Consider the following 26,665-nt stretch of genomic DNA (forward strand, 5'->3'; position numbering starts at 1 on the left):
TAGATTATTTGTTCATTTCTATCCAGTTTTATCAAATTTGGATTCTTTTAACCAAGTAGAACAACCCACACAAACAGAAAACAACCAATAAATCAATTAAAGAAATCAATAATTTCCATTTGCATGATTTGTAATTTTTCTCTTTCTACCAAAAACTGGATGATAAAAATGTTTTGATGTCAACTCGTTTGTTTCCAGAGACTTCATTTTATTTGTTGTTTTGTTTATTGTGGATATTTAAAATGTCTTCCAGTGTTAAATGTTTATTAGAATTTAAAGTTTATTGATTTTGGAGAATGCATTCTTGAATTATTGTGCCTTTACTATCATATTACTGAAAATGGTCTCAATAAACAACGATATTATCATTTATCGCGATAATTTATCGCCAACAACATTTATAGTGACAGTAAATTACCAATTGCACTAAAATGTTATAAAAGCACAACACAAATCTACATGAGTATTTGACATTTGTATTTTGAAATATTGTGAAAATTAATTTTTTCTGCAAGAAGATACTACTTTAAAAAAAATGAATACAGGGGATTTATCTTTTTTATGAACTTCACTTAATATTAAACTACATTAGGAATAAAATGGCTTTTTCTTGAAAAAACTGTTCATTTTCAGAAGTGAATCATTTGAACAGCTCTTTGAACTGAACTGATCCTGAGGATTCAGTTCATAGAATCATCAGTCCCATCACTAATAGATTCATCCAATCGCCAAAACTAAGGAAATCTGTCAGAATTTATCGGTGCATCCTAGTTAAGTCAGTTCAGGATAAAATGAGAAAGCCAACTCCATGCTGGTTAATGACACTCACACACACACACACACACACACACACACACACACACACACACACACACACACACACACACACACACACAAGCTAAAACTGACCAAACATCTCCCCTGTGTTCTGTTCCATGAGCTGCTAGAACCTGAGAAAAGCAGCAGGAAATCCTCAGATCCAGGGAGGAAAAAATTCATTTTGCAAATCGATCACCGTTACATTGATAGAAGTTTGCATACAAAAAAATAAAACAAATCCATGTTTTACAGTGGATAACCTGCAAATGCTGGAAATTTACAAACAGACAATCCAGGTTTTATAGTCTTAAATGTTGTCAGAAATGTTTTATGATGTAATCCAATTGATAATGTGCAAATGTTCAATGTTTGCATACAAAATACACTGAATCTCAAATAGATGAGATTGATGAATATGCTGTCAATCAGTGACATATTCTAATGGATTATCTGCAGAAAAGAGGTTTCTGCTTTTATTACAAATTATGAGAAAAACCATAAATGTGTCTGAAAACCAGAATAAAAACAGAAATATCGCTGCAGCCATAAGAAGTGAATCCAGTGGGTCAGCTGTGTTGCTGCAGTTTATTAAGCCAAGCAACGCTGCAGTTTAAAGATCTTCAGTGATCAGGAAGCAGGAAAAAGTCACAAACACCTTCAGCTTCAACCTCAGCTGGAATCAAACCCAAACCCTGCTGGCTGCTCTTACCTTTAGCTCTCATTCTATTGCAGGTAGAAACGGGCTGCAGGCTTCTGCTCGTCCCACCGTCCTCTGAGGAGGACAGATTGGTTTCACAGCTAAGATTAGAAAACTTCCTCAGATGACAGCCAAACGATCTGCGTCCTATAAGAGGAAGCAGCGAGCGCGTTCAGGCCGTCTGGGTCGGACCGAGCCGGGCGAATCGCACGAGTTCTCCCATCCTGCTAATGAGCAGAAAGTAACGGGAGGATTTTCCACTGCAATCACTGATTGGATTCAGAGGGAGGGGCAGAATCGGTGCTGCTGCTGAATATTCAGCAAAATATCTGAAAACAAACGACTGACGGCGCCAAATAATCTGAGATCATTGGTTACATGACAGATTAATTTAACTCTAAAAGGGGAAAACAGATTACCAAGAAATGAGAACTAAAAACAAACATTTCACAACATTATGGTTGTTTCTTTTGTACATTGCATTTATTTTTTTGTTTTTATTGCAGAAAGAGGCCGTGTTATAGATCCGCCCTCAGACCATCACTATTTCCCAACAAACTGTGTTTATTTGCACATTTTTATTTCCAAACTGTAAATAGAATGTTTGAATGCATCGTGTTTTGTGCAAATATAATCTGTTTTCTGCAGGCTGTGGTGCAAAACTGTCTGCACTCTGTGTTTATCTGTGCATTAAAAAAAAAAACTAATATATAAAATCTTTGTAATAACATTTTAAAAAGAAAATATTTTATACAGTTTTTAATGTTTTACACATTTTTATACAAATATTTTGTAATATATAATCTTTTTAAATTATAAACCATTAAAAGTTTTTACAGTGTTATCCTGCTCAGCTTCACATTCCTTTGCACCAGAATATTTTTGATAACTGCTCAGTATTTTAGGTTGTTGTTCTGCTCCCACTGTAAACTATGTTATTCTCAGTTTCCCTTTTTATTTTTAAATTTAAAGACTTTTATCTTTGTCTGAACTTACATCCCTTCAGGTCACTGATCTGCCGTCACACCCGACTTTCTCCACTGCAGGATAGCAAAGTGTTTTTCTGTTTCTATTTACTGAACATTTCCTGCAGACTGCAGACATTTAGCCAACCATTCTGGGAAATTGATGCCAAGATTTTGCAATCTTGCATTTAATTTGTATGCAGAACAATTTACGGGTTACGTAACCACAAGAAATAAAGTATTAAAATCAAAATTTTTTATCCACAACTAAAATTGAAAATGTGAAAAACAAGATATTTACGTTTTTTGTTAGTTTTGTTTGCCATTGAAAGAACACAGATTGTTGTGCATCAGCGTTGGGGAAATTTAATTCCTCTCTCTTTCAGAACTGGTTTCACTGGAAATGCTGTGGTGGGACCCTGACAGAGCTAGAAACAGAAACCCACAAGCCTCAGCGAATGAAGCAACACCATGAAGCACAGGGGGCCCAAATTCCTCCAGAACCACGCGAGACGCAGCCAGACATGCAGAGGAAGACGGCAAAGAAAACTGCTGTTTGTTTGGGAATAAATAACATGAAAAGTTGCTTCTGGGTTTGTTTCCAACTTGGTGAGAGAAATAATCCATTAGGTCTAAAAGGATAAAAGCAGAAATTGATTGCCACCGTTTCTAAAAGTAAAAAACAACCAAAAGAGGTTCAATCACACCAGCTCTGCTCAGTCCGCTTTAATAAAACTCTGTTCGTCTATAAAGTGGCTTTTGATGATGAATCAAACTCTGATGTGGATAAAAACAGCAAATTCTACAAACCTACATTTGGATGAAGTGAACTCTGGTTCAGTTCGAATGCATGTGAACATCAAGTGGACCGGACTGCTCCAAAAGCAGGAAGTGGACTACAGCACAGGGCATTCTGGGTAAATACAACCAAAACAAACAAGCTAGTCCAGAGCTAGTGGGAGAAATGACTGGTGGTCTTTTAACAAAGACAAGAGAGAAATCTACAACCACTAAAATTCATTTTTTGTTACATTTTCTTAGGAAAGAAGCTGCACTCAAAACTTTCTGTTTTCATGTCGTTTCTTTCCATTGTTCTTGGTGCAGCGCCCCCACAGGCGAGGAGGGGAACAGGTCGCTCATTTGGCTCGTTTGGCTCAATGCAGTGTGAAAGTGAACCTTATCAGCTGGAAATGTAAAACGTACTGAAGATCCGAACCAACGGGAGAAACTAAATCTGTTCTGTTTATTTAATATTTTCATATTTCTTTGTTGCTGTCCATCTTGTTTTTAATCTTTGTTACTAGGCAGCGTGTTTGAGTGCCACGAAAAGCGCTTTATGTATAAAACATATAACTATTATTATTTAAGGAGCACTGAAGGCGTCAGGTGTGAAAACATTGTGTAGAAATTGGGTCAAACCTGAACAACTCGTTTGGTTCGCCTGAAGCTGATGAACAAAAATTAAACCAGAACATAAATTTCAGCGCGCAGCAACAAGACAGGTGGCCTGTTGCTCAGGTCTGTCTGGATTCCTGTAAGACGCCCGACTTCAGGTGACCGAGATGAAAAACGACACAAATCAAATACAAGAACAAAAATATTGTGTTTATGTCACTAAACAAGCAAAAACAGCCATTAGAAAATAATTTATTTATGTATAAATCTCACCTAGTGAGTCTATATTTAAGTCCCAAAATGAGCAGAACTGAAACCATTCGCACCATTTCAGACTTTCCACTGAGGGAAAGACAGAGCTCTGCTTTGTGACGCTCAGTAAACAGCAAATGTAGCAAACACAGCGCTGAATATTCAGCAGGTCTGGTTTTCCCCTAATAAAGTCTGAGGCTGCCGCTTTAATGGAGGAAAAAAGCCTAAAGTTAAAACTGTTTCAGCTTAAATGTTGCATAAAAAGCAGATTGAGGAGAGCGGGTGACAGCAGGATGTAGAAAACTACCGCATTTAGAAAAAGTTTAGACGTATAAAACAAGCCTGAAACTTTGATTAAATGCTACCCAGTCAGAATAAAACGGAGGATATTAAACATATGGACCAGATTAGAAAAGATGTTTGATGCAGTTTTATAGAGAGCAGAGGACAGGTCAAGAGGTCAAACCCCTCAGGGTTGTTTGCCTCCGACCTACAGCTTGTCCTGTCTGAGCTTCTGCTTTCATTTATCTAAAAACCACCAAAATATTTGATCTTATATTTCTCATTTACACCTTCAGGAAGGAAGAATCTTCCCAAGGAGAGAAAGGAAGTCGACGGCAAAAACTGAGGAGTTAATCAGAGACAAAGTTTAGGAAGATAAAACACTAACAGGAAGCGTTTCAATTTCAAAGACAAAACTCAAAATGGAAAAAACACAAAATGTTACCAAGCATCTTGTCTAGTTTCTGCTGCAAATGTCTTACTACACCTTACATAACTTTTCAGTTATCTTGCTTTTAGTCAATAATTGTTGATACAAAAAGTACAGCTGGCAGATTGTTTTCACCTAAAACAGAAAAAAAATTAATGTTGCAAGTGAATTTATAATTTATGAAAAGTTTGTATTTCCTGTTGAAAAGTTACTTGTAAATGTTTTTATGTACGTCTCTACCAGACTCTCCTCACATCTTTCCTTATAAAATACCTGATACGTTTAGACTTGACAGCATCTACAAAACTACAATCAATTCTCAAATGTTGCCACAAGCAGATTCTCTGTTGGGTTAAGGTTTGGGCTTTGACTGGTCCATTATCACGTTTTGATCGAAACCTCAAGCCAACATCTACAGTTTTACTTATTTCAGCCAATCAGCATCAAGGAAACTGAACGGCGCTTCCTGATTAGCAGCCAGTAGCATTGAGTGGAGATGTTTCCGTTTCCCAAACTGCATTTTCTTTCAGGTATTTTAGATATGAAACAAAAAAATAAAGAATTTGTGAGTTTTCAGAGAATAACTTGGAGTCACGTTCCACAGGAAAGTATAAAAATACTGATCTGGTAATGGGTGTAAAATGCAGCTTCTGTGGGTTTTAATGCAGGATTGCTTTTAGCTCCAACCCTGCTAAGGAATGTCGCCCACACAGCATGATGCTGCCACCACTTTGTTCCACCAGCAGGTCGTTTGGCAAGCTGTGTTATTTTCTAAACACTCTTCACGTTTTAGATGTTTTATTCTTAACTTTCCAGTTTTAACAGAATGTTAAGACAAACTTTATGCTTTTATTCCTGTCTGGTTCTTATCGTTTCATCTTCAGTTGTTTTTAAATCTGATTCCTCCATAAATTTGACATGGGAACTGCTGGCTCACAGTTTCAGACATTTACCGGCTCAGCACAGTTACTTCTCCGTTTCGACTCAAATCGCTGCACAAACACATTTCACTGCAGCCATTTCTGAAATCAAAGTCATAAACTGTCTGCAGAATGTTTTTTAAATTAAAAGAAGTGTTTCAAACCTCAAATAAAAACACTTGATCTCTGAAAACAGTTTGGCAGCACAAGCCGTCAGATGATGAGTCAACCTTCAGCTTTTACTCTCTGATCAAGTTATTAAACTTCCTGCTGTTGTTTCTCTGCTGCAGCCACAAAACTCCAGCAACAGACTGATCAGGTTAAAGTGAATAGAAATTATGGGGATCTAACAACATCTCCCCAGTTACATTTCCAGCTCTTATTATTAATACTTTTTTATTTTCAATCCTTTAATGTCTTAAATAAAAGAATTCGGACCATCGCTGAAGTCCAAACCATCTGTGAGACAGACAAACCCAAATTCAGCTGAATTTGGAGTCTGCACCATAAATCAGGCAGCAGCTTTGGAAACGTGTAAAAACCAGTTTAAAATGCGGTTCGTAAACTGGAAAAGCAGCTTTGTTTTCCTCCATGTTTCTGGATTTCTGTGAAGTTTTGATGATGCCGTTTATGACAGAGCTGGACAATAAATCAATAATATGGATCACGGTAAACACCTGATCAATATCAATAGATAATACATCTGACAATATTCACTCAACTCTGATCCAGAACCGCACAGCATTCTGGGAGATGTAGGCAGAAGATCGACTTTAGCCGCTGAACATTCACATCTAGCTAAGCACTTCATTCACTCACTCTTTGGTTACCTAGCAACCCACTCTTTGGTTACCTAGCAACCCACTCTTTGGTTACCTAGCAACCCACTCTTTGGTTACCTAGCAACCCACTCTTTGGTTACCTAGCAACCCACTCTTTGGTTACCTAGCAACCCACTCTTTGGTTACCTAGCAACCCACTCTTTCAAAGGACCGGGTCCTTTGAAAGATGCTGACCCTGAATTCAGACACACTGGATATTTTGCTTTAACTGGTCCACTTCCACTCCCCGGTATTTGTTTACACTGGCGACAAGATTTACCCAACGCTTTGAACGATTCTTCACTGAATGACACAAAAAGGTTGTCAGATGCCTAAAACATCCAACGTCATCATCCACGGAGGGATTTTGTAAAAACAAAATGGAGGATGCACAGAGGGAGTAATTCTTTCCAAGCATGGATTAACGTTTAAAATCTAATAAAAGCGACACTTTGATGAATGTTTGACGTTCCACCTTGCAAAGCAGACTGCAGCAGAAAATTGGGATCCTTTGCACATAAATTAAAGCAAAAATCACAACAGAACAGTTTTGACTATTTGATTTTCAATTGTACCGTGAGATGGGAAAACATTCCTACCCCTGAAATAAATAATATGTCTCTGGGTCTTTGTGGGTTCTGCAGGTTGGTTTTACTCAATTCAACAAATTGGTTCAAACTTCTTGGTGACTTGAAAACTTTTGATCCAGGAGGCTTCAGAGACTTTTGCAAACCCCTGCAGCACAATCAATGTAAAAATTTAACACTTTTTTGTACAGAAGCTGTTAATAATTTCAGATTTTCTGATGAGCACGACAAGCTAACAGCAGATTGCAACCGTAACTCTGTTTACCAACACGTTAAAGCGGCTGACGTTCAGTCGTTTTCCATGCCGGGTAGGAGAGCAGTCCGCTGTTTAAAGAATGTTCTTTATCTGGTTCTGTGTTTTATCCTGACAGCTGCTCCCCAGAGGATTCACATCACTAGAAAGAATTTGGTTCAAGATTTACGAACAGGAACAAAACATCAGAAATAATCACTTTATTTCTACCTGCCTGCAACTAAAGCAAAGCTCAGCATCTTTCTTTAAAGAGGCAGTGTTTTGTGTTTTCCAGGCACAAAGTGATATTTTATAGCACAATCAAGTAACTGTGTTACTTTCAGTCTTGACTTGAAAGAAATTTCACTGTTTAATTTAAAGTCTGGAAATTGGGCCTTATTTTCAGGGTTCTACCTCATTATGACTCCAATCCTCAAAGGACAGAAAACCTTACTCACTTTAAAGAGCTAATCTGCTGAATAAGATTCTCCTGAACTGAGATTTAAGATGTTTTCCTCTCTGACAGACTTGGCGTCTCTCTTCTGCTACATAACATCGCCCCCTAGAGGAGACAGACTGCCAGGGTCAATGGAAAGGTTCTCAGTAAGAATCAAACACTTTTTAATGTGTTTCATTAACTTACTCCTCCGTTCCCCCCTCTTTCTTCCTCTTCCCAGAAAGAGACACATAAACAACAGCCTCCCCCCTGCAGCCCGGTCTGTTCGACCCCACACTTGACCGAGGACAGGCTGGAGCCACTTATTTGTTTAGCCCCTGAGTGGAGTCACTAAGGCGTACAGGAGCTACGGGCTGGTGAACACCAACCTCTCCACCTCATGCGGGGGAGTCACTCTCACGGGGAAACAATGCAAACCGAACTCAAAAGCATCCCAGCAGTTTGCTTGTTATACTGAAAAGAAATTACTCTGCAGCCAAAACTCGGTTCTGTTGGTTCTTTTGAGGTCAAATTTGCAGCAGAACTGTGGATTCAGCAGAATATCCAACAATACAGAAGATAAGTATGAAATGAGTTCCTAAACCACATTATGTGTTTATAATTAATCCTCCTCAATTTATAGCAGAAAAACAAGTTTCAGTTTACCTTTAAGCTAAACCGTATATATCAGATTAATTGCAATTAATCAATTTAAATAATCAAATAATTTAGTAATTTGATTAATCGTCAAGTTATAAACTCAAATAAACTTAAGTACATGACACAATATACATTCCTCACACCCACAAATAGTTTATAGTTACATTCTTCTAAAAAAAAAGGTTCTGGAAGCTCATTGGCTGCAACCAACGATTCTTTTAGGAATCGATTAATCGATTGCTCTGACAATTAATTGGATTTTAAAAATTACACATTCTACAGATTTCTCATTTAACTACTTTAGCTTTTTATACAATATTATAAATACATTTAAAGATGCAATAATTCATATAAAGTCTTTTTAAAATAAGACAATAAACATTTTATTGCATAGAATTCCTTCAGGGAACCTGAAGAGACGTTTTGGGGTTTTTTTAACCACCAAATGGCCTTTTTTTGACAGTATACTCCAGTTAGCAATTAATCAATTACTGAATTAATGATTTCAATAATTGACTAGTAAATTAACCTGTGGCTGGAAAACCTTTGCTCAAACCTTTTGCTCCGTTTCTCATGTAACATCGTTCAATTTTCTTTCCTTGAAGAATTTGATTAATCTCGATTAATCTGATTAATTGTTTGTGTGTGCTTCATTGATTATCCTGTTCCTGAAGCTTCCTGTTGTCTTGTCAGGCATTGTGGGAGAAATCCCCCCTCCTTAAGTGCTTCCATGTTTGCTTTGTGCCAAGCGATCCCATTCTGCTGACCTTTAAGAGACGCTCCGTCTTCCTGCAACAGCGGCAGGACAAAAAACGACAAGCTAATTAAACTGGGCTGCAGGGTGAACAAAACAAATGAAAGCACCTAAAGAGGAAGTTAAAACTTCGCTTTGAGGACGTTATCGGCGGTCTACGCAGACTTCCTGCCGGCCGAACAGATAAGTATGTCAGGAATGTTTTGGGAGCCTCCAAACCTCGTCTGCATTGATTAGACTTTTGTTGTCGTTGCTGTTCAGCCCACCCCCCAAACTCTGGTGCTGCTGGTCCATTTCTGCTGGTAATGAGTCACGGCGTGTTGGATTACCGCCAGGGAGAGGCGAACGTGCGGTGGGAATGGCGGCGGCGAGGTTTCATGAATGCGAAAAGCCTCGCAGTCCCTTCTGGGAACCATAATGACCAAAATGCACGGAAGGCATTGTTTAGGAGCAAGTCGTCACGCAAGCATGTAACCCAACAGTGCAACCAGGATGTTTGTACCTGAAGGCAACAAATAAAGTCTTCATGAAATCCAAGACCTCAAAACTTTATTCCCCATCACGTCTTTATATTTAAACTAAAAATACTAATTAAACGCCACGTTTAATCCCGCTGTGATAAGCAATCAAATAAGTTCAATAATTTCTACTTGTATAATTTATTTTTCTCTTCCAAAAACTAAACCTTTTATGGAAGGACAGACTTCATAATTCATTTTATTGGTTGTTTTGTTAATTTTATACATTTAAAATGTCTGAGTTTCAGTGTTAAATGTTCATTAGAATTTAAAGTTTATCAATCTTTGAGAAAGTCTTTCATTATTATGCCATTACCATTATATTACTTGAAAATGATCTTAAAAACAATAATATAATTTATTATGGTAACATCTGGGACAATTTATCACCAGAAAAATTTGTTGTTGCATCCATCAGAGAAACCTGCTGCAGCTTAATAAACGTAACATTCAAAGTGAAGTAAGAGACGTTGTTATTCAGGCCTGGATGGAAACTAAAGCATAAATCAATCAGGACTCCCTAAATATTTTTATTTAATCTGAGGACAGGGGGCGCCGTCTGTCTTGGTCCATTTCCAGAAACACCTGCGACACTCAGAGGCCGACAAGCAGATTATGAAACACGTTTTCCACTGCAGATGTTATCTGAATTACTACACCGCTTCGCTTCGATAAACATCTCAACTCGTCACTGATTGCACTCCCACCAGGAAGGAGGGGAGGACAAGAGGCTGCAACTAAAACGCTGAGCAGAAAGCAACCGCCTCAACCTGGAGGGTCTCGTTTCATCGTTTCCAGTTGATGACGGTTAAACATGAGCACCAAGCAGGAAAGAAAAGAAAAGGCAAAAGAAAGAGGGAAAGACTCTTTCATAGAAAATGTTTCATTTTCAAAAGTAATGAAACCAGAAATCAACACTGAACTCAAATATAGAATAGATACAGAAATCCCTGCAACTTTATGTTTGATATAATGGAATTGAAAATTCAACTTTTTCCATATTCATTTGTCATTTTTCTATGCAGAATTAAGAAAAAAAAAATCCAATAATGAAGCCCTGAATTGCACATTTCTATGCAATTCAAAATAAATTTGTGTCCATCAGCCGAGCAGCTGACCCCTCGCTGACCCCGGCTCTGCCTCAGCTGGCCTCATTGTTTATCATGCAGAGGTCACGACCCTCCCGCCTATAACTGGTGACATCATCGATTCGGCCCGATTCACAGGCTTCAGCGACGCCGACCGAACATCAGGCCCGGTAATCTGGAGAACGGCGGCGGAACCAGAATACAACAGATCAGGACGTTTGTTTAGCTTTTAGGGAAAAAGAGAAAATGGATTCATCTTCCAGTTAATGTTCTTCCAAAAAGACAAAAAAAAGAGCAAAAGAAAGGAAGAGCAGAAAGAGTGAACTATCAGCTCAGCAAAACAGAGAGCAACAGAAAGACAAAAAGCAAAAGAAAGATAGAGAGCAAAGTGTAAGAAAGAAAGTGAGCAAAATAAAAGAGCTAAAGAGAAATGGAAAGAAAGAGGAAAGGAAGGAAGTAAAAGATAGAAACCTAAAAGAAGCAAAGGAGCAAAAAAATAAAGCAAAACAGTAACAAAAAATATAGAAAGCTAAAAAATAGCAAAAGAGGGAAGAAAGAGCAAAAGAAAAGAGAAAGGAAGAGCTTGTTGTCCCTGCGGGTTTCAGAAATCTGCAGAACTGCGTCATTTCTTCCTGGTTTCTCTGTGATAACGATTCAGCAAAGTTACAGAGATTAGCGGTTTGTTTAGCTTTTAGAAAAACAGAAAACTGATTTTGAAACGAGTTCACATGAAAGGCCAAACGGGGTGAATGAAGCTCAATTTACTCCCCATTAATTCAGTTTTTCCCTCTCAGCTCCTTTCATTGAACCAAAGCACTTGGTTTTTATCCAGGAGAGAAGAAAGAAAAGAGGAACTCAAGAATGATCTTCAGAAAAGAAAGAAGACAAGTGAGGAAGGAAGGGAGGGAGGGCTAATCCCATTAACTAAATGATTTGTTCCAGTCAGAGGGGAGATGAAAAGTGTGCAGGGAAAAATAAACCTTCTTTATTTTAATTCTGCTTCTTTTTCTGCCGCCTACAACTTTATTAGCTCTTAGGGCTGAAACTATTAATCAAATTAATTGTGATTAATCAAAAATTTAAAGCATCGTCAAGATTTTATCAATTAATCTTTTTAAAAAATCTCCCTTTATATTCAATTATTAAATTGGTTAATCCAAAATATGGCCTGAGCTTCCCAAACGTTGATGATGGCATTTTATAGCTGCATCCTTTGGTACAAATCCTTTTATCCAATTAATCAAATAATCTACAGAACAATCATTTACTAAAATAATCTTTAGTTTCAGCCTCCTCAGCTTTAAACTGTTAACAAAAACAAGTCTAATGCAGATTTCTTTTAGGACTGAACGATTATTCAGATTAAACAATCATTGAAATAATCCTGTTAATTTAATAATCGATTAATCGCTAACTGGAGTCTAAAGACTCAAAGGCCATTTGGTGAAAGAACAAACAGAGCAGCAACTAAACCAAAACTGCACTAAAATGTTTTACATTTAAGATTAAAAAACCGTTCATCGTCTGTAAATACGGTCGACCCGCATTCATCAAGTAGCTATTTAGCTTTAGCCTCAACTTCTGTAAAAACAGAAAAGTTTCGTATTTAGCACCTTTGCTATACATTTATTAACCCAAAAATAACCAACAGATCAGCTCCACAGTGTCCAGATGTTAAGTCAAGCAGAAAGCGAAGATATTTTTAAACAACCAGGCCAACAATAAAGGAATGGGATGTTATTGAATTTTAGCTATAAAATATTTCTTGTTGAAAAACGCAAATAAATGATTTCAATTTCCAGGTACTTTTAATACTGAATAAAGTAAGTATATTCACATTATTAAATGTGCCAGATGTTTTATCTGATTAATGGTAATAATCTATCGTTTTATTAATCGTTAGTTGCTGCTCCATTAGATTTCAGTCTAATCCAGATCTTTTTCTAAATCCAGGAAATAAAATGTCCCCAAGTGAATTTTAAATTCCCAGCCACCACTGAGCCACAATAACCCTGGGACTAACTAACGATGTCCGTGTCATCCTTTTCATTAGGTTGGCCTCGGCTCGCCGCCGCAGGTCACAGGCCACGGAAACAGCAGCCTATCAGCTGTAATGCAGCAGATTGTACTGTGCTGCCTCGCTGGTGGGCGTCGTCCCGCTCCGCGTCGTCCCGCTCCACAATGGCTGCAGCATTCCAGTGGAAACACTGTGGTTGCATTCTGGCTGCATTCTGGCTGCCAGAACCTCCACTTCCACCAAAACAACAGATTAGCTCCCGCGACATTCTGGGACGTTTTCTGCATCATCTTTTTTTATAAAAGTGACTCGGCGCGAGGGAGAAAAGAAAAACTATTTTTACAGTTTAGTCAGAATGATTCGTCGCTGCTGGTTTTGCATTTGGAGAGTTTAGTCAGATAAATTCAGCAGCAGCGAAGATCTGAACTTGTTTTGCTTCACTGCAACGGAGGATTGAAGGAGTTAAACCAGCAAACTCTGTTTGAGAAATCTGTGGGTAAACTTAAGCAGTTACTAACTTATTTCAACTGTTTTATAAGTTAATGCAGCAAATATTTCATTTTACAGCTTTAATAAGAAATTAATAGCATGTTGACGCCTCTAAAAGTGAAACTTCCATTTAGATGGCAAAACACCAGTTTATTACCAATTACTGTCTATAGTCGCCATTAATCTAAAACCAAAATGTGATTTTGAGTAGGAAAAAAACAATATAATAATAATATAAACTGGAAGCGAAAGCATCCTCTAACTGTCATGTCTAAGCGTAGCTCTGCTTTCTGAATGTTCTCAGTGTTTTTTTAAAGCAAACATCACAGAGCGTCACTAAAACAGAGCCGCCTCCTGCACAGCAGCCGCTCTCCATGAACAAATATTGACTTGAGTGGCGACCCGAGCCGGCCCATTATTTCAGCCTCACCAGAGGGACGGGAACAATCGGAGAAAGCTTTGCTGGCAGATGTCACTGAATATGCAAAAAACCAAGACAGGACAGGGAGGCTGCAGCAGCAGGGAGGCTGCAGCAGCAGGGAGGCTGCAGCAGCAGGGAGGCTGCAGCAGCAGGGAGGCTGCAGCAGCAGGGAGGCTGCAGCAGCAGGGAGGCTGCAGCAGCAGGGAGGCTGCAGCAGCAGGGAGGCTGCAGCAGCAGGGAGGCTGCAGCAGCAGGGAGGCTGCAGCAGCAGGGAGGCTGCAGCAGCAGGGAGGCTGCAGCAGCAAGGAGGCTGCAGCAGCAAGGAGGCTGCAGCAGCAAGGAGGCTGCAGCAGCAAGGAGGCTGCAGCAGCAAGGAGGCTGCAGCAGCAAGGAGGCTGCAGCAGCAAGGAGGCTGCAGCAGCAAGGAGGCTGAGCAGGACCGACCTGTGGACAGCGTTACCATGGCGACCCGTCTTTCACATCGCGGAAACTGAAACCGGAGAGGATGTCGGGCATTACGAGTTCACCACAGCTCAAAGTCATAAACAGAGAAACCACAAATATGGAAGAAAATAAAAAGGTTTTCCACCAACAAAAAGCTTCAGCCCAGACTTTGATCTCTCCATATTTATCCCATCATCACATTCAGCTGGAGTGTTTTTTATTTCCCCATCATAACTGATCTGATGTTGAGCTGAACTGCAGCTCGGTGCAGCAGCAGCTTTTACCAGTCAATCTCTGTGGTAAACAAATCTCTGCTAACCACCAGAGGAAATAATTTACTGCTGCTGTTCACTGAGGGACGGCGCTTCCACAGGGCCGGTCAGAGCCTCTCTGGGGCCCCAAGCAGATTTTTATTTGGGGCCGGCCCCCCAATAGATTAGCTACAGCCGCTGTAGCTAATTGATCGCTTATTAATAATCGCAAAATAAACATCAAGCTAAAAAACATGAAATCTTAACAGACCAAATGTTCTGTTCTGTGTTTTTGCTACCAAATCCTGATACATTGGCAGCGTTGTTGTTAGTTGCTATGGCAACGCAGCGTAGCCGACACAAAGAGCAAGTAAAAAAAAAAAAAAGAGCGAGTGATTTCAATATTTTTTTATCAATATTTGTCCCAGTGACGTCCTGTAACGGACCCACGTCTCCAAGTTTCATCTTGTTAACCTGCAGCAGCGCGGCTACCGATGGCGAGCGAAACAATCGTCTTTTTGGCCGCCAGCGTTGAGCACATCCACAAAATGTCAGGATGTAAACAATAACATGAAAGGGGTTTCATACTTTGTCTTGGTGTTTTCTGGAAGTGGCGACGTCAAACGCCCCACGTAGTTACAAGATGGCCGCCAGAAAATTTGATTTCAAATTGATTTTGGGACATTTTAAATTGATTCTGAATAATAGTAATTATAAATATTTTTTTTGTTAAACCTCTAATAGCTGAACCAGCTGTGGCTTCAGATGCTTAATTATAAGAAAAAGTCACTAAATTTCAGTGGAAGTGAAACGCTGTGGCATAAAGTTCTGCAGTGGAGCGTGTCCTGTTGGTTCTGTCGTGACCCGTTTGATGTCTTTAACAGATGGCAGCAATCCTTTCCAAAGTTTGTTGTTCCAGATATCCAGTTAATTACTTCCACTAGGATGTCAAATGTGTGCAGAATGACTTCCTCACTCTGCAGCTCACACATTAAACTAAATCAGCGCCACAAAGTGAAGCTGGTCTACGTTTGTTGATCGTTTTTCCACATGCAGACAAACGGGAGAACTGAAACCACGGCTCGGTACAGAATCAGGTTGTAAAGTTTGATGCATTTTAGGTCCAATTCAACCAAGATCAAGAAATAAAACCTTTTTTTAAAATTCAGTCAGCAGTAAAAGAATCCTGTTCAATTTTTGAAATGATTTTACATCCTAAAACTTTAAAAAGTGTGAAGTTTTAGGGACCATGAATATTTAAAAATCAACAAATACTTGAGACTCCACCTAAAAACCATAACTACACCTATTTTAACACCAAGCAGCTTGAACTGCTGAGTTTTTTTGACAGAATTTGATCATTTTTCCACCTTCTCTTTTTTTCTGTCTACAATGGCCCTAAAATGTTGTAAGTTTCTTATTTAATGGAAAAACCACAACTGCAAAATAGTTTTTTCACTATTGGTGGATTATTGACAAAGTTTTGCACACAACCCTAGTATGCTATATAGATGCAGATGATGAATGCATAATAAATCAGACATATTGGAATCAAACACTCCTTTACACTTACATTATTTCCTGCACTTCTATTACAACTCGAGGTTATTATGCTGAAAACATTATTTATATGTATTCAGTTAAAAATAGAGTACTGGTATAATTGGTCTCATTGATGGGGAATCTAGAACATTAACCTAAAGGACATCTTTGGTAAAAAGTAGCCTAAAACAATTCAGACTCACCTCCCTCAGGTGTGAAGAGCTCAAAGCTTTGAGTCTGCGTCTCACTCTGACTGACGGGACGAGGGATTAACGTGGGGGACGCCGGAGCGCCTCCTGACACGAACCTCACAGAAACACGCAGTAACCTGACAATACCAGCGTGCAAGAGAGGGAGGCTGTAACATGAGGAGGCGGGTAACTATGGGCCACACGGCTGTGAGGCTTTCTGTACCGTAAACAGTGCAGAGCACAGATGACACAGCTCCAATACGACTGCATTAATGAGCCTTTCATGGATAAAAACTGAAAAAATTATTAAAAGTCCTACTTTAAAGAGTAACTAAACCCCAAATAATGTTTTCACAGATAAACTCTCAATTGGCATTTAAAGTTGGTAATTTTGGGTTTGTTGTTTTGGTGTGAACAGATAATCAAACTGATGCGGATCAAAAAGTGAACTCTGAAGTCCTGACTCGGTTGAAATGAACTCGGGGCGGATTCAATGCACGAGAACCATAAACGGACCAGAGACCGCTCCAAAAGCAGGAAGAGGACTACAATGCAAAGCATTCTGGGTTAACAAAACCAAAACAAACACATGAATTCAGCACTAGTGGAAAAAATGGCTTGTTTTTTTTTTTTAACCAAAGACAAAAGATTTTCTACAACCGTTAAAATCTGACTCTACTGCATTTTTGTTTTTGTGAAGAAGAAAGTTGTGCTCAGAGTCTTCAGAGGTTTTTGTTTCCTTCGGTTGTTCTTGATGCAGCGCCCCCACAGGTGAGGAGGGGAACAGGTTATTAAAGATTTTGGTTCATTTAACAGTGCAGTGTGAAAGTGAACCTCACCAGTTGAAAATGTTTCAACTTTGGTGCCCAATCAAACCCAATCTACCAGACTATCAGGTGTAAAAACTCCCAAAAGCCGTTTGCTCTGAAAGTGACAGACTTTGTGTTTACGGAGCTCTACAGGACACCAAGTTACAACTTTATGCCCCATAAATCACCAAGAATCTTCACACACAGTAGTTTTGGCTCTACATAGACGTGCTGCAGTTTACACCTCACAAAGTAAACAAAGTGGAAAAAAACTGTCACACCAAGTGAAGATTTTTAGCTCTTCTGAAACAGACTGCAGCGTTTGGCCTGAAAGACGCCGAGCCGTTCTGTGCAATGCCTAAACTTGACAAGCAAAGTCTGTGCATGTCTGCATACCTGGAGGATTATCACCATCATTTCAGCACCAAGTTCACTCTAGACTGGCCTCGTTCTGTTTGACCTGCAGGAAACAAGCTGGATTCCTGTTTAAAAACAGTTACATTTCAGACAGCATGCCTGAAACTCACAGCCATATTTGTGAGGGAACTGTGACAAATGAGATGTTTCCATAAACTGACACACCGTGCATGCCAGCTGCTGTTTAGAAAAGATACGGGGGAATGTTTAGCTGGTTTGTTTTGTCCATAACTTTGTGGTGTTTTCTGGTTAACATGTGCAGCACATGCCTGAACCTCCAGAGGCATTTATTACAGGTTTCTGTGGCCTTTAATCGACAGTAGATGAACAGGAACAAGGCCAAAGAGCCATGTGGCGCCACAAAACCAAATGGCTCTGATGCCCAGACAGTCCCTCCAGTTTTCACAACTCTGCAATCGGGAAAATTCACACAAACAGATTCCTCCATTTTTTATGAGTAACTCTGAGTTTACTGAAATTTGATCAAAAATACGACCAAAAACTGTATTTATCGTCATAATAGCACAAATATCTTTACATTTCTAGCAAATATTTCTACTGTAGCACCAAAAGATGGATCATTTGGATTTTTGTTTTTAATTTTTTTGTTTTCTTTTGGCACCTCCCTTAAATAATGATGCTTGTAATTTGTAACAAATGTAAACATAGTCAAACCTTAGACTTGGGAAAGTCTAAGGTCTCCACCTGAAATCTGTGTAAAGTAGATAATTGAGCACCTTTCAGCTCCCTGTTTGACCACAGTTTTTCTTCCACTCCTCCCATTCTCCTGAAAATGTCAAAACAATCCGTCCCATCAAGCCTCATCCAGCATTAAGTCGTCTTTCCACCAGGTAATTACCTTCACACACATTTTTGGGGCAGGTGCTCAAGTAGGAAGTAAAGGCACCGGATTTTTGACTGAACCTCCAACACAATTTGATAATGACAGACAATTCACTGAAAAAACAAACAAACACAAACAACAACAAAAGAAACTTTGTCCTTGTTGTCTTTCATTGGAAGAGATTGTCCAAACAAAACACAACAATTTCATTCATTTGAAGCCTAGATTTATCGTATCATTTATCATGATAAATTTATCATAATAAGAATGTTGATTTATGATTATTACCATAAACTCCAATTAATCAAGACTGTCCATGCTGTTGGGATTGTTAGTTTTTACCGTTTTCTCTGAAAGAAGCGCATTATAAATGGCATGTTTTACCTTTACTTTGAAAATGGTCTCAAAACAATAATAATCGTTTATCACAATAAATTCTTCCACAATTTATCGTCCAGCAAATTTTTTATTGTGACAGACCTAAATAACAAAAATATTGTGATAAAACTTTAAGTTTACTTTCCAACATCTGCTGATTGCAAAAGATGACACCAATATGCATTAGTGAACAAAAACATTACAAATCTCAAAACAAGTATGCACTTTTGTGCGTTTTATGAAATTCTTAGGATTAACAAAAATAAAAAATATTATAGAGTGATGAAAACAGTAAATCGCAACCAGCCTTTAATTTGCTACACATTATTAAAAAAAAAATAAAAATCTCAGAAGGGCACGTTTTTTTCTCCGTAGACAAAGGGCAGATACTCTAGTGCCACCTAGAGTCCTTTTCTGTATTTTCTCGACTCCAATGTAAGTGAAAGCATAACATTCTCTACAAACAGTCATTTTCATAGTTGGTGTAATAATAAATAAATCAAAACTTGCCAAGACCCATGATCCTCCAAATAAGTTGAAAATTCAAATTTCAGTGAACTGTGATAATCGTCCTTATTACAGAGGGAAAAGAAGAATGCACAAACACTAAGCGGAAGAATTACTGAAAGAAAAGAGATTAACATACCAGGAAACAAAACATCTTTTTGAAACACACTTCAAGGTTTAATCGGGGTTAATCCGAGCTGCAGAGAGCGATTCCCTCGACTCATTCATGTTCACCGCAACAGTTTTTCTCCTCACGCAAACTGCAGCACTCAGGAATGAATCAGACGATAAATAAATAACTTCTGAATTATTTAGATGTTGTTGATGAAAAACATACAAATAATTTAATAAATATATAATTATATGCATCATGAATTAAATTAAACTGTCAACTTCACCCATCAAACTCAGTGGGCGGGCTTAGCGCCGACCCTGACGTCTGATTGGCTGCTTCAAACAGTAAATCGAGACAATTTCTCCAAGTCCGCAGGAACTCTGAGGTTTATATTTTCACTGGATGTGTGGAAATAACTTCCATAAATTGTTGTAATTTAATTGCTACAAACTCCAGGTGAGCAACTCCAGCCTCCATTTCACTATTTACCTTTAATAACATGGAGGAAGCTGCCACAGATCACAGGATCAACGTTAGCTCCACCCACTAGCTAACTAGCTAACGCCGACTGACTCTCTCTGGCGAACTGATTAGCACTTTCAGACCAAATTACAGATACAGACGCTGGAATTACTCACCCGAAAAACAATTTATTAAAATTATAATCACTCTTCCAGTGAAAATATCAACTTCCCTGTCATCGCTAGCTTAGAAGAAGTTGTCCTGACTTCCTGTTTGAAGCAACCAATCAGACATCAGGGTCAAAATTAATTTTATATCTAAAAGAAAAAATGTTTTGTATTTATTTTTCACTTTCAATAAACTAATGAAACATTTAGATAATTATTCAACAATTCTTATAAATGGAAGTTCATTTTTTGTGGTTTTAGTGAATTATTCTAAACTTAAAATGCAAATCAGTTGCAAACAATCAACGATAAAGTAAAACAATTTCTTGAAGAGAACCAGCAGCATTTTGCAACCCAAACAAAAGGCTAAAGGGCTAAACTTAGCTCATGTGCCAAGTTGCTGATTGGTTACAATCATGTCTGATTGCAGCTTCGGCTAAAGCAATCTATATGAAGTTTGTAATTAAAGACAAATCCACTTAACAGATCCTTCTAGTTCATTCGTTGTTCTGGTGTGATTCTGTTAAACTTATAAGTCCAGAAAAAAAAAAAAAACTGACTCAAGAGATTTTGTAAACAGTTCAGCCAGAGCTTTGATCGCCCCAGTAATGACTTCCTTTCAAATTAGCGAACAGTGTGGTGCCGCGCTGGCAGCTGGCCCAGGCTACTGGAAATCTCTTAGGAGGATTCCCACAAGCTTGACTTCTCTTTTTGTGTTGAATGCAGCAAGTTCTCCATTTTAAATCTGTTTTGTGCATACCGATATCCGAGGTTCTCTACAGTTCAAGCCGAGAGGCTACTTAATGCCATTTCCTATTCGCGCTGCTCCAAACAACAACATTTTATATTTGTGGGTTAACTTCTAACACGATCATGTAATAACAGGGCAGTCCTCGAGGCTCATGTGGGTTTTCATCCCACACTTTCAAACCAACGCAGCTGCAACAACTCCCTTCACCTCCAGTCAAACCAGTAAGTGTGCTTCCAGTGGGGAGAAATACAAGGTTGCAAGAAACAACATGCTTAAGTTGCACAAAAAAGCAAAAATAGAATTTTCAGCACAAAAATATGCAACAAGAACAAAAACATGGCAGAGGTATGAGCAGATGTTCAACCAAAACTGGGATTACAAAGCAAACCCAGAGACTAAAATTAGAAGCAGTTCAGCAGAGAGGGTTCTTTAAAAACTCCAAAACAAGTGAGAAAGGCAAAGCAACAGGAGCTGTGTGGAGGGAAGTCATTTAGTCCAAACCAGAAACCGGAGGAATGGGAGACTAATCACAGGGAGGCGATGGGAGGAGGGGGAGACTCGGCTTTGAAGCTGTGGACAGGAGGGTCGTCTCACTGAAGTGAGAAAAGAGAGGCGGCCATATGTCAGCTGGAGAGGTCGACTCCAAACGCCACCAAGCCTGATGCAAACGCCGACGCCAGGCTCAACATTTGGCCCTAAACTGGCTCCACTACAGACACGATGAATGCTACAAACAAAAAGAGTGAAACATCTCTCACGAACTTCCAAATCCAACATATGATTTGATCATCTAAAGCAGCGTGTGAAGCTCAGTTTCATTTTGGGTCGGTTGTTGCAGAAAGTGTTGATAAAAACCATTAAACTGACAGACATACTGCCACCTGCAGGTGGGAGTTAACAACAGGCTAGGCTAGCTGCAGCATAGCAAAAAGCAAGGAGGTGATTGACAGCGCTAAGACACGCCCCCTGGCTCTGACTGGTTGTTTCAGGAAGACGACAGAGGAGCTCAATTTTCTAACACACCCTCCTGTCACAACATCACAAAAACATTTTTATAAGAGTTACATCCTGCAGCTTCCAGCATAAAAATTAATACTCATAAAGTTAAGATTTTGTTTCCCAAATTTGACTGCAGATCAATTTAACACAAGAACAGAAGTGGATGATGAAAACAGACAAAATGTCAGCTCAGTAACCGAAGCCACTTTTATGCTGGAAGAATGCTTTCAGCCTCGGAGATAAAAGCTCTGCTGGAAATCTGTGCTTCTTATTCTCTGGTGTAGAGAATCGAGTTCAGGTAGATGCCAACAGCGGCACACTGAAAGCCGCAGAATTCCTTTAGTCCGCTTTCACAATGCTCATATTCTCCCCCGCTCCCATATCAATTCAGAGGATCATCCCTGAAGGAGAAAAGTGGGAAAGCTTCTGAGCTGGAGAGGAGATGAGGAGCCCTTTGGTTGACCCCAGTGGTCCAGCAGAACAATGGAGACCACCATCAAGGTCTGCGTCACAACCGCTGTCAGAGAGACGGAGCAGTTCGCTGGAGAGATACCAGCAGCCGCAGCTTCCTTTACAGCCATGTGCAACATTTTAAAGTCGATGACAGTCGCCTTCAGCGCCCCATAAAGGAGCTTTTGTACGAGGGTCAATCCCTGCACTGTATTAAAGAATGTGAGGAGGAGGCAGAGAAAACGAGGGCGCCGAAAGAAAAGAAACTTTGGCATTCTTTGGGATTCAGGTGAGAACTGATTGTGGTTTTCAAGACATTCAGGATTAAAGATGACAACATTAAATCACTAGCGGTAGAGAACCCACAAATTATACATAATAAGTAAGAGTAGCACTACTTCAACATATTTGTACTCAAGTAAAAGTAAAAAAGTATTTGGTAAAAAAAAATAATAAATCTACTCAAGTACCAATCAGTCATTGGATATTTAAAATTTACATCATCACACAAACCAAAATATATAGTTCAGTGGAAATTTTCGTATTTTAAAACAAAAACAAAAACTTCAGGTGCATCTCTGGTGGGTTTTTGGTTAAAACATGTTTGTTTTTCACTCAGTGGGCAGAAAATCCTAAACTTTTACTCAAACAAGAGCAGAAATACTTAATAAAATTACTGAAGTAAAAGCAAAAACTACAGCGTAGTAGAAATAATCTTTTTTTTCCAAAAAGGATATTCAAGTAAATGTAATAGAGTAAATGTAAATAGTTACTATCAAGCTGATTAAATTAGAGGAGCTCTGTGTACTTAAGAGCAGAGAATCAATAAGCCAGAGATCAAAATGTCCAGATGCATCAAAACTAAAAACTTTCCATTTTCAGTCTACAAAACAACAAACAGCACTTTGATCCATTTATTCAAGTTCCTTCATTTTCACTTGGACTTAAAGGTAAGTAGATAAATATAAACTGATTTCATACAGAAACATATAAAGTTGTTCATACCTTAAATTTAGGATTTACGTACAAACATTTCCTTTAGAAACGATGCAAAGCGAACACATTTTTGGTTTACAATTGACAAAATATGTATCATATAGTAGAAATATTTTACTGTGCAATAAAATTCAAGTTAAACAAAATCTATGGTATTTGGAACAAAAAGAGCTCAAATAACTACATATTTAGTTGGTGTTTGACATTTTTTGCTTATTTCAATATACAAGAACCAAAAAAAATAAAAATGTTCTGTCAATTTAGCTGCTTTTCTGTTTAACCACTATGGAAGCCCAGAAGGGGCAAAATTACATAAATATATCATTCATTAAATGTACTATAAAATAAATGTTTTAATACTTTTTGGAAACCATTATAATTAATAAAATATGCATTTAAATATTTTGTAGTTCCTGTTCCACCATGAAATCATCTGTCAAAGTTGACTTTGATGGCCGAGTTAATTAATTATCTGTACTAGCTATTATAAGCAACTAAACACATGTTAGTTGGTACTTTTAATGAATGATTTAAAAGGTGTATTTATAAGAATTTTGTCCCTTTTCACTCTCCATACATTCATTAACTAAATGCTAACACACTGTAAGAAACTGATGCCACTTTCATTTGTTAACAAAATAATTAAAATGGAGAGAAAAAAATTCACTATCGGTTTTAGTTGGTTAGACAGAAAATCGGTACCAGAAAAAAACCGATCGGTGCATCTCTAGAGAGAAAATCCAAAAACTTGTCTCTCCAAGGAGTAAAGACGAGTTTCCTGCCTTTGCAGCTCAAAGTTCAGCCCATTGAGCCGTAGCTGGAAAACATTTGCATGGCACCTGCAGGATAATTTGTTCAATCAGCGACAAACACCATATGACTTTAAACATAATCCTGCTTTACCCGCAGCAGCGCTTCATGAGATTGTCTGCTCTGCTCGCAGCACGACCACGTTGACCAGAAATTGAACTTTAATGTAATTAAACCAAATTAGTCGCAGACTAAAACACGACAACACTGCCTTAAATTTTAAAAATTAACATGCATTCACCAAAATAAATCGACTTCCAACTCACCAGACGCCAAGTGTCTCCCAGGCTGCTCTTCTTCTTCGGATTGAATTCAACTCCTCGCTAACTCCTCCGGCCGTTTATAATCACCAGCTCCTCAATCAGTGGAACAATAAATTCCCACAAACTCGACCCAAAGTTAAAGTTTATCCCGGTGGGTCTGGATCCCGTCTGCAGCAGAACCAGCAGCTTCTTTGTACTGTCCGCTCCGGTCGGTGGGTCGGTCGGCTCAGAAGCGAGGTGAGCCACGCTCATGCGCAGTGGCTGCTCGGCTGAGTACGATGGGCGTAATGAAGGTCAGTCAGTCAGTAACGCAGGTGTAGCTTACCTGTCGACAGCATGGCCTACTTTTACTGACTGGCCCTGAAGTAATGAAGAGCTTAACTGGACTATTTAATATCCCCCCGGTTTAACTGCTAAATAACTCCGCGTCAACCAAGTGATGCGTTCCTTTCGATAACTTGTAACGTTTAAGCTAAATTAACTCCTGTGCAAGATATTGTTGTTTAACAGACGATCTAATACATTTTGTGAAACAAAAACACAACTGAATTGAACAACCCAAAGAAAATGACTTTTCACTACTTTCGATTACCTGGCAACAAGGCCAACGTAGGATACGTTTCTCCTCCGCAATGTAATATAGTTCCCAAAACGTTAAACTTATTTCCAAGTTCGAACGGATCAGTTTTGGCGGATTGATATCAATGTTAATAGATTTTACTGACCGGGACTAAATTCCCTCCTGAAACTAATTTTTATGTTTTTTCCCCATTATCCCATAAAAATAAAAAATAAAAATAATAAAAACATCCCATTCAAGTAAATGTTGTTTAGGTTCACATACATTAAACATTATATGCTGGTTATATTAGAGATAAATTCTGAATCCAGACTACTAAAGCCTCGAAAGCAGATGGTTCCGAACTGAAGTGAACTGGATGAAGGGCGCCATCTTGTGTAGATTTTATTTCACCTTCGTTTGACGAAGGTAAAACTTAAAAACACAATGATATTGATCCTTTCCCCAACATTTTAAGTTTTGATTTTGTACTAACGTCAAAAATCACATCGTGTTTGTATTTAAGTTTTTTTGTTCAAATTAAATTGTTTAACTGGTTGGGGGACGGAAATAACATTTACAGAAAGGCTGGGTTGATTGGGATGTATGGATGTTTTTTCACTAAAATTGTTATAAAAACACTGCATTTTGAATTTTCTAAGGTTGGATTTTAAAATTTGTTTGATCACGTGTCAAATTTATGGCCCAGGGGCCAAATCCGGTCCTCCATGTGTTTTTACATGGCCCTATAGACTTGTAAAGGCCAACCGAGTAAAGTTATTTTTGTTTATTGTTATATGCTTTTAATTTGGTAACTTCCTTAAGGTAATTATGGTAATGGAATGCAGTTCTGTCTGCAAAGGTTAACTGCAATAATCATTAAAAAGGACAAGAAGCAACTCAATTATAGCTTCAGGCAATAAGAGGACAAGGTGAGTAACTGGGATTGAAGTTTATTTGAGTAACTTGAAATGGTGACAGAAAAATCTGACTGCTTGTATTAATTGAAAAAATTTATATAATGGATGCATAATAACAGTGAAAACGATCGTAATTACTATTAATTGTTCTTGTCTAGCTTTTATGTTCATGAAAATTATGATTTATTATGACTTTAATAAATCATAATTCAACCATCAGTTGGCATTCTCAAAATTGACTGGATGCTACAATCTGTGTAATAGCAACGTACATCAATGTGAAAATATGATCAACTTTAAGAAATACTCATTGAATGTAGAGACAATTATTTAATAATATTTTAACAGTTTGTTAATGAGTAGTTTTATCACATTCTGTCACATAAAAATTATGTGACAGATCCCTGATTTAAATAATATTTCTGGCACTTTTACGGCTGTCCTGTAATGAAATCTTGTGCAATTATTCCATGAAATAAGCTGAAAAACTCCTACTATTTTAAAATATTTATATCTAAAAACATTTATTGACTCTTTACCATTTTTAACCAAACTTATCAAGAGCCGTCACGGAAAGTCTGAAGAGCTTAGCAGTGGGCATTTATCGTATCGTTTATCATTTATCATAATAAACTTTTTAGCAAAATAAGAAATTTGAATTATTGGCTCAATAAATTGGGATTGTTTTACTATTTCCTCTGCTGTTCATTCAAAAGACATTTTTCCAAATCAGTTTCTTCTAGTACAAAACTTAGGAAACTTTAACAAAAACTGCAGGTGTGTGTCTGTTTCTGGTGAATTTCTGGTTAAAACATGTTTAAAAATCCCGACGTTTTACTCTAGTAAAAGTAGAGATATTTCATAATAAGATTACTCAGGTAAAAGTAAAAAGTACATTGTAGTAAAATATTTCTAACAGTACATTTAACTGGTTACCCAACTCTGGCCACAGATGAACGCTTTTCCTGTAATGTTAAATTGTTTCTCCCTGCAGCACATTTAGCAGT

General features: G+C 38.3%; 1 protein-coding gene across 2 annotated transcripts in view; it reads right to left on the reverse strand.

Moving 5' to 3' along the window:
* Positions 1-24,782, reverse strand: part of kank1a (KN motif and ankyrin repeat domains 1a) — a 46,812-nt gene extending 22,030 nt beyond the window's left edge. Inside the window, exon 1 of one of the 2 annotated variants that reach the window (XM_044112075.1) lies at positions 24,183-24,782. Coding sequence is in view for 1 of the 2 variants with exons in the window: in XM_044112076.1 (XP_043968011.1) it covers positions 910-937 (28 nt within the window). In the remaining variant the exon portion in view is untranslated. Of the gene's footprint in view, positions 1-909; positions 951-24,182 lie in introns of those variants that run through there. The other variant, XM_044112076.1, reaches the window with a different exon arrangement.
* Positions 24,783-26,665: the final 1,883 nt, after the last annotated feature.

The sequence above is a fragment of the Gambusia affinis genome, linkage group LG03 (genome assembly GCF_019740435.1).
Source record: "Gambusia affinis linkage group LG03, SWU_Gaff_1.0, whole genome shotgun sequence".
NCBI classification, from domain to species: Eukaryota; Metazoa; Chordata; class Actinopteri; order Cyprinodontiformes; family Poeciliidae; genus Gambusia; species Gambusia affinis.